This window comes from Channa argus, chromosome 7, assembly GCF_033026475.1.
Source record: "Channa argus isolate prfri chromosome 7, Channa argus male v1.0, whole genome shotgun sequence".
Classification (NCBI taxonomy): domain Eukaryota; kingdom Metazoa; phylum Chordata; class Actinopteri; order Anabantiformes; family Channidae; genus Channa; species Channa argus.
Window position 1 is genome coordinate 18,470,482 of NC_090203.1, and position 8,714 is coordinate 18,479,195.

The window sequence follows — 8,714 nt, forward strand, 5'->3', positions numbered from 1 at the left end:
TTAGGAGTAATACCTATTAACCCAATCTGCTGAATACATCAGATACAGTTAGCAGGTGATCACATCTTTTTCAGTTGCTTTGGCTATCTGTGTCTGACTAAATCCCCCTTTTAAATTTTACACCAAAAGTGAGTTGTTTGCAGCACTAAAAAACAAATTGAAGACATCTGAGTGGACTACTAGCATTATTTTGCTTTTTATATTTATAGAAACTGTTCTTTCATGCTGGCCTAAAAACAAAGAAAATAATTGTGAAACACTTTTTATCAGTTAATCCATCTGTTGTGTTTACTCACTGACTGTGAATTTAGCCTTGATAGGTTCTTAAAAGTCACAACGGACAAAGCTTTTCACCACATTTAAATTTGCATAAAGTTGGTCTGACACCTAGTGGATACAATAATGTCAGTCTGAAAGGGGTGCAAGTGAAATATCTTTTTGTAAAATTAACCTAATAGTTTGAAATGGCTGACATTTATTTTGCTATATTTATTTGAGGTATTTACACTCTTTGTATGGCCAGTTTCAGAGTAGATAGAAAGCACAGAATAGCACAGAAAATAATGCATGGATATACAGAACTGGATGGCCACCCCATGCACAGGAGCTAGCTATCTAAAAAGGCAGGACAAAGTGACAAACTGACCCTGAGATTTATCAAAGAAAGAGAAGAAATTAATTTGGGAAGAAAATCACAGTTGAGGTATAGAAACAAGTGCCATACTGAGTGAAATTGGAAAGTAATTTGGTTTTCATGTGAGGTTAGGGAAAGATGAAGAGCTGGTGAACACTATAATCTGAAAAAATAGGATTTGTCTGCAGGAGGCCTTACCTGATGGACTGTGAAATAGCACAGACCAGCACTGATGCAATGTGTCTAATTCACTTTACAGATTTAATGAAAAAAATCACCTTAATTCAGGAAACATAGACAAACGAGAATTATTATCTGGACTGAATATGGATGAGATATGTAATTCTAATACTACTCACATTTTAGGGTCAGAAAAGACAAAAAAAAAAAGCTAGGTGGGAGCGTTCCATGCATAACAAAATAAATATGACAAAAATATTACGTGCAGTCCTGCGATAAGTAGAGTGTGATCAAATGAAGTCAAGTATAGAATAAAAAATAGACTTCATGTGAACTCACTGTCCATGTTGCCTTCAAATTGTTTTTTGACCAAGGAGAGCTGTCTGCCCTTCTCACACACACACACAGTACTAATCAGTGAGATCTAAATCCTCTGGGTATAGGCTCTATTAGACCATGTGCTTATGAGAAGATAATCATTTGGTGATATGAAGACACAGTGCCGGGTGGCAACAGTAATGCCACTGCATTAAAATGCTCTGCTGCAAACTGTGTGCCAGAGCCTAAACTTTTAATATAAGTTGTTGCCTAAAGGCAGACATTAATGAGTCCTTTTTGTCAAGGTGAAGGAACAGAGCTAGCAGACATTGTGCTTAACTTTAAAGGATGCAATCACAACTTGGAATATAAGGGTAGGGGTTATAAAATGAGTCTTCTGCCAAACAAGTTAAGCTTTTGCCCTTTGACTACACAGATTGATGAGATAATTTTAATGTCAGTACATTCAAAAAAGGGCTAGCATTCTTTATTGGCATTTTGTTGACGGCTGGGCCAATACTGTACTGTAAATATGTACTGCCATACAATTCAGCTATGCAGTTAATTGTGTATTTGGCTTTGAAATAAACGAATGACCAAACTAAAAAGTCAGATATGAGTGATTAAAAAAAAAGATACTGTGTTTCACCTGTCAGCCAAAGGTGAGCTTTTACTGCAGTAAAACTCTTGGATCATGACCCAACCCACTAGATGGTGCTATTTAGTTTTGACAGCTTACTATGTGAGAGCAGCCCATGTTCTGTGATGTCGCAAACACTGTGACCCAAGCTTTTGATATTATCCTTTAAGTTTTTACCCTGCAAAAATACTTTCTCTTTTCTTTTGTTCACATTATGCACCCAATGCATTTGTTTAAGGAATTTCAGAGGTTTCTATGCTTGTTCTTCCAGCAGTGTAGTGCACACACAAACAAATGATAAACTGTTCACATTGATAGTTAGAAACAAGAAGTAATTTATGGTCTAAGCTGGTGATTCTGTTGTGCAATCCACAGTGAACTGCACTCTAGCTGTTGCGGTACCTCAAGCAGCTATTTATGTCTGATTTGCTAAGCTCTGTAAACAAGCCTCAGCACAAGAAAAAAACATGTCACATCTGTGTCTGAGACAACTTAAATGCATTTTTGTTTTGTTGTTTTTATGTACTCATTTAGCTTTGATTCTTCTCCAGCTTTATGGAACTGGCAAACAATTACATTGCCACCTTGTAGGATGTACTCAGCCAAAGCTGGTACTATAGTAAATAAGCTTTATCTAGCTCAGTGAGGATGAAACAAATGAGATAGAAATAAGCTTAACAAACACAAAGACAGTAAAGCTAGCATCTGTTATTGATGTACACTTAAATTAGTTTTTTTAACATAAAGAATAAAAACCATTTGTAAGAAGAACCCAAAAGTTAGTCACACACATAACTGAAGTAATTTAATTTAATCTGTGAAATCAAGTCTCTTCGTAAACCTATTCACTAAACTTATGGTGACTTCTTTGTAGGCTGTGGTCAGAATAGTTTAAATGTGGTTGTTCCTTGTCCTTGTATCCAGACCTCCTCGTATTTGTGTTTATGCTGCTTCTACAGTAACATAATCCTGTTTTTATATCTCTGTTTCATCAGCCAGCTGGCTGAGTGAGCAGCCAGCAAAATGAGTGTTATCGAGTATCAGTGCTGTTTTTACTTCTACAATCATGTGCCAGACACAGATAGAGAAGTTGAGGTGAACAGAAATGTGAGCTATAGAGAAAAACTGAGAGGTCTGTCGCAACCGGAAGGAATAGAAAAAGAATATCATATAAGAAGGATGCACGTAACGACAGAGATTAAGAGGTAGAGACAGACTGAAACTCAGAAAGTGTTCTAACATGTCACATGGCTGCAGCGTTGCTGCCAACGAGAGGCTCTATTTTTGGGGTAGGAATGTACACAGAGGCCTCGTGGAAAGAGACCATAACAACAGCTAGTGTGCAACACGCTCCAACAAAGAGACAGCCCCCTTTGGATCATACAGTCACACAGCATCAACACGAGGCCAAACAGGAGGAACATATAGGAAAATGACAAGACATAACATTTTTTGCTGACATCTTGCTTCGAAAAGATCGGCACCCCTAGAATACTAGAACAGGTAAGAGACTCTTTTTAGTCGCTAGCAGCATTGAAGTGAAAATGGATCAAACATACAATGTGGCTCGATTTAGACTTCACTTACATGCTAAGGAATATTTGTAAAGTATATAGTCATCTGCACAGTACTGTGATCTTACAGTTATTGATGACCATTCTCACGTCTTAGATATTGAATCAGTGTGAATTCTAATCAGTTCTCAGATGTTTTCTGAATGACAGTCGTGGCACTACTTTTTTCATTCATGTAAGTAGAAAAGACTAAGACAACAAAAATGTATTCCAGTTTTGATAAAGCAGAACTCATTTAATTATTCAAGAGCAAACGCACAAATAATTACCAAGTAGGCAATGATAAAATTTAATTGAATAAAAAATTGAATAAAAAACACATACACAGTTGTATATGTATGTATGTGTTTATACAAGATGAATAACATTTAAGAAAAAAGATTTAATACACAGCCTTAAAATCCATTAGTTTGACAATACTAATATGGTCTCTGTTCTCAGCATGGACCGACCGGCAGTCGAAGACTTTCTCTACAAAGACAAAGAGCAGTCCTCCAACTTGCTCCTGCAGCTCAACAGACTGAGACAGGAAAGAATCCTGACGGATGTGTTACTATGTTCAGATAACATTCAGATCCCATGTCACCGTAATGTGCTGGTCTGCAGCAGTCCATACTTCAGAGCCATGTTCTGCAACAACTTCATAGAGAGACAGCAGACGAAGATCAACTTAAAGGGCATCACATCAGCAATTCTCAGCGGCATCATTGACTATGTTTACACTGGAGTCATCAGTATCAGCATGGAAATCGTGCTGCCTCTGATGCAGGCAGCATCCATGTTGCAATATGGCCGCCTTTTTGAGGCCTGCTCAAGTTTTCTTCAGGGGCAGCTGAACCCAGACAACTGTTTAAGCATGATAAGACTCTCTGAGATCATGAATTGTAACACTTTGAGAGACAAAGCAAAGGAGATAGCCATGAAGAGTTTCTCAGATGTGTCAGCATCTGAGGATCTGTGTGAGCTCTCCTTACCAGAGCTCATGGGTTACCTGGAGGATGACAGACTTTGTGCAGAGGAGGAACAGGTTTTTGAGACTCTTGTTGCTTGGATCCATCATGATCCTTTATCCAGGCGTGGCGCCATTAGCGACCTTTTCAAGAAGGTTCGTCTCCGATACATCCACCCAACCTACCTCTTCCAATTCATAGCCAATGACCCTCTCATCCAGTCCTCCACCCTCTGCACCGAACTCATCGAATGTGTGAGACGCCTCATGTTTTCTGTCAGCATAAAATGCAACGACAACACAGCAGTAGACTTCAAACCTCTATGGATTGCGCCCAGGCGTTACACATGCCATGACACGCTGGTGGTGGTGGGAGGGAGAAAGAACAACGAGCAGACATCAAGGGAGGCCCTAGTCTTTGATGACAGCAGTCAGAAGTGGCAGTGGCTGGCCAAGCTGCCCATTCGTCTTTACAAAGCTTCCTATGTCGCCCTTCATAGCGTCTTGTATGTTATCGGAGGCCTGACCACAAACACAAAGTACAGACAAATCAGCACAACTGTCTACACACTCTCCCTCAAGACCAACCAGTGGAGGACGGCAGAGCCAATGCTTGAGCCACGTTTTGGCCACCAAAGTGTCACCTACCTTCACTTCATCTTTGTCCTGGGTGGCTTGGTGCCTGACAAACGTGTAACAGACAGTGTGGAGAGGTATTGATTATCCTCAATTGGGAAACTGTTGTGACAACATATACAGTATTACACACACAAATAATAACACATTTCTCAATACTATCAGGTACAACAGTATGTTTAACCAGTGGGAGACCATGGCACCAATGCCCGAAGCTGTTCTGCACCCAGCAGTGGCTGCTACTAACCAGAGGATCTATGTGTTTGGAGGAGAGGACACCATGCACAGCCCTGTTAGATTAATACAGGTACAACACAATTACGTATCCTCATCTGTCTGTGATTCTCCTTTATTCATTCACTCAGTCTGTTTCCAGTCATCTCTGCTCCTGCACCCCTTCTCTAGGTTTATCACATCACTAGGAACATGTGGTCTAAGATAGAGAACAGAACGGTGAAGAATGTGTCTGCACCAGCTGCTACTGTGGATGACAAAATCTACATTATTGGAGGTAGCTTCAGTGATAAAACCTTTCATATGTAGCGACTTTGAAAAGAAATGTAAACTTTATTTATTTGGCAAATATACAAGAATTATATTGTCTATACCAGGGGTCTGCAACACATCGCTTGCGAGCTACCAGTAGCTCGCAACCACTTTCCAAGTACCTGGCCACAGGGTTAATGAATCCTACAGAATTTTGAAAACTTGATTAGTCAAATTTAATTGGTCACTTGGCGAATGACCTTACATGTATATTCAATCAAATTCATAAGTGTCCGGCGTCCAGACAGCAAATGAAATGAGACGCGCATGCACAAAGCCGCCGCTGGTAACCGTAGCAGTAAGAGAATACAATAGAAAGAGATGCAAACAGACAGATTTTTTTTTGTTGTTGTTGTTGTTCTTTTTTTTCTTTTATCCCATGAAACAGACACACTAAATGCAAAAATGTAAAGTAAAATATTTTTTGTGATGTTTTAATGCAAAATGTGAGTTGTGGACACCAACATTTTGAAAAGTTCACAAAAACACCAAACAACATCAATTTGGGTCGAAATGATACAACACATAACACTCTTGGCCATTTCCGTTTTGTAAAAGTAGCTTGTTTTTTAGAGGAATCAGGTTGTAAAGTTACATCACTATATTCTACGACAGCCACACAATCTGCCCCTCTTGTATTTATCTCATTAATGCTTTCCGTGTTACAGGATATACCAGGAGAGTGATCGCATACGACACCAAAGCCAACCGGTTCGTCAAATGTGCCAACCTGAAGGAAAGGAGGATGCACCACTCTGCCACCGTTCTTAATAACAAACTCTACATTACGGGAGGCCGTTACATCAATGGCCATGATGTCATCGAGGACTCTGACAATTTTGAGTGCTATGACCCAGAGACTGACAGTTGGACATCTAAAGGACCTCTGCCATATAAACTGTTTGACCACGGCTCCTTGACTATGACATGTGTCTCACAGACATGGATGAAATCATAGCTGAGACAGAGAGGACACAATTTAATGTTGTAATTTTTTTTCATCTGTCATTCATGTGTTTGAGGTCTCTTACCAATACAAAAGCAGTCAGTCAAAAGGTTTTTATGCAGAAACATGGTTATTGCACCACCCTCCCTGCCTTCATGAATGGTAGACTTATTTGAATGTGCTTGATGCATAAAAGCAAGCTAAAGTAAAGTATTCAAAATATTATTAAATATAAATAATAGGCTTTAATACCTAAAACTGTTCTTCTCAATGTTCCATGTATTTTTAAATGTTTTTTATTAAACATTCACACCTGATAACAAGCCATTCTTAATCAGCTCTTTTTATCCTGGTCTTAATCATGAAATTGCACTTGTCATGTTTAAATCCCAGCGTTGTGTAATGTCTGTTGAAAATCAATATAAAAAAAACAAAAAATCTAAATCAATATTTTTTTGCCATACTTTTCCTGCTAAATAAATCAATCTGCATTTAGTAAGATTACATTTTAAATAATAAGTTTTTCAAAATAATTTTTTCTATTCCCTTTCTCATTTTAACAATTATTATTTAAAATAAGTACAATTCAGTTTCACTCTTGGCCACTCCATCTCTGTCTGGACAGTATGTCTAAACAGGGCTTTGTAAGTTGACAGTTAACGCAATCTGAGCAGCACATGGTTCCTGCAAGTCTCTTGAAACTCTCACACTCCTGTCTACACACAGAACCTGCTTGCCAAGGCAAAGACTCACAAGTCCGAACAAAAATAATATAGAAAAGGTATCTCTTTACAAAGAAATCTTGTAGGGACATGTTGACATTGATTTGCGTTTGCAGTTGTAATGAAACCCATGGGTCCCTCGAGACGCCTAAGCTGGCTGATGAGTTATTTATATTGGAGACAGCACATGGCAATAAATAACTGCTGTTTGTCTAGAAAATTATCAGTAGTAAATTTAGTGTTAATGGGGGCACAGTTTGAAGGGATTTTTGTTTTGTTTTTTTCATTCAACAATGACTTTCAGAGACCAGTGTCTGATGTTATTTATAAAGAAACCAGAAGGAAATAAATGTTTGTCTATGTCAATTTCTTTGAACCCAGGAGTCAGTGGGTCAGATGTTTGAGTTGCCCGCTGCCAACGAATAGAGTCTGGAGAACAGTGGGTGGAGTGGATGAGAAAAGGTGGGGGAATGGAAAAACTATAGGTGATCTAGGGGTTATTTTAAGAAACAAACAAGAGGGCAAAAGTTACACCATGTGACGGACGAGGGCCTGTCATTTGCTGTGCAAGCTGGCAGATGTGAGAGACAACTAGAGAGAGCGAGAAACTGATGAGCAGGGTTTCACAACAGAGAATCTGAGCGAGTAATGAAACTCATCCAGGAAGAACAGCAACAGGTGTATGTGCGTGACTGTGTGCAAAGTGTGTGTGATCAAGGTTTTGGGAGGGTCAAGCAGGACTGACAAGCTGTCCTGTCTGGTCACAACATCACAACAAAACTAGAGAGGGGGGTATTCACCAATGACCTTTATACTCATTCTAATGTCATGTGTCTAAACATACTGACATAAATACAACTTTAATTAGGAAAACTGTGTTACAACAGCACTAGGAGTATACAGCCATTCTACCCAAGATTCAAATAACTTTATTGATCCCATAGGAAAATTCTGTTGCCTAAAGATAAAGATGCTCTGTGAGACTACCCATCCATCCATCTGATCATTATCTACGCCACTTATCCTGTACAGGGTCACAGGTGAGCTGGAGCCAATCTCAGCTGTCACCCTGGACAGGTTGCCAGTCTATCACTGGGCCACATATAAAGACAATCATTCATACCTATGGGCAATTTAGAGTGACTTTTTGGCCCCCCTGCATGACTGCATGTCATAGAGTTGTTGAAGGAAGCCAGAGTACCTGAAGGAAACCCAGAGAAACACTGGGAGAACATGCAAATTCCACACAGAAAGGCTGTAAGTGGGTTGGAACCAGAACCCGTGCTAACCATGTGCTGCCCTCAGATACAGTGACTCCCAGCTCTGTTCTTTAGGGACCACCTGCTGTGATTGTTTTCCAACTATCCCCCTGGATAGCTGGAACATACCAACGTAGATTAGGTTGGGTCGGGGGAAGACAAAGCAAATTTGTATCTTCTAACTTCGGATCCACTACTTTACAGCGCTACTAGCTGCACTAACATGAAACTAATCACTAATTTATAATTGCTTATGAGTCATTTAATAAACCAAAACTCCTTAGAGCATTAGTCAGAGCTTCTGTTAGTC

At 39.4% G+C, this 8,714-nt stretch overlaps 1 protein-coding gene across 2 annotated transcripts; it reads left to right on the forward strand.

Moving 5' to 3' along the window:
• The first annotated feature begins 2,946 nt into the window (after window positions 1-2,946).
• Window positions 2,947-6,718, forward strand: LOC137130961 (kelch-like protein 38). 2 transcript variants are annotated; one of them, XM_067511694.1, is made up of 5 exons: window positions 2,947-3,275; window positions 3,788-5,008; window positions 5,097-5,238; window positions 5,337-5,442; window positions 6,146-6,718. In XM_067511694.1, exons 2-5 carry the CDS (start codon window positions 3,789-3,791, stop codon window positions 6,433-6,435), a joined length of 1,758 nt encoding a protein of 585 aa, XP_067367795.1. In that variant the 5' UTR covers window positions 2,947-3,275; window position 3,788; the 3' UTR covers window positions 6,436-6,718. The 2 variants fall into 2 exon arrangements, with proteins under 2 accessions (XP_067367795.1, XP_067367794.1); XM_067511693.1 differs by lacking the exon at window positions 2,947-3,275 and adding an exon at window positions 3,378-3,521.
• The last annotated feature ends 1,996 nt before the right edge of the window (window positions 6,719-8,714 follow it).

Bases quoted from the DNA above. Each gene is read 5' to 3' on its own strand.
- LOC137130961 (XM_067511693.1), top strand. From the start codon at position 3,490: ATGACAGTCGTGGCACTACTTTTTTCATTCAT. The intron at 3,522-3,787 runs GTAAGTAGAAAA...CTCTGTTCTCAG, and splicing joins GCACTACTTTTTTCATTCAT to CATGGACCGACCGGCAGTCG. The intron at 5,443-6,145 runs GTAGCTTCAGTG...TCCGTGTTACAG, and splicing joins CAAAATCTACATTATTGGAG to GATATACCAGGAGAGTGATC.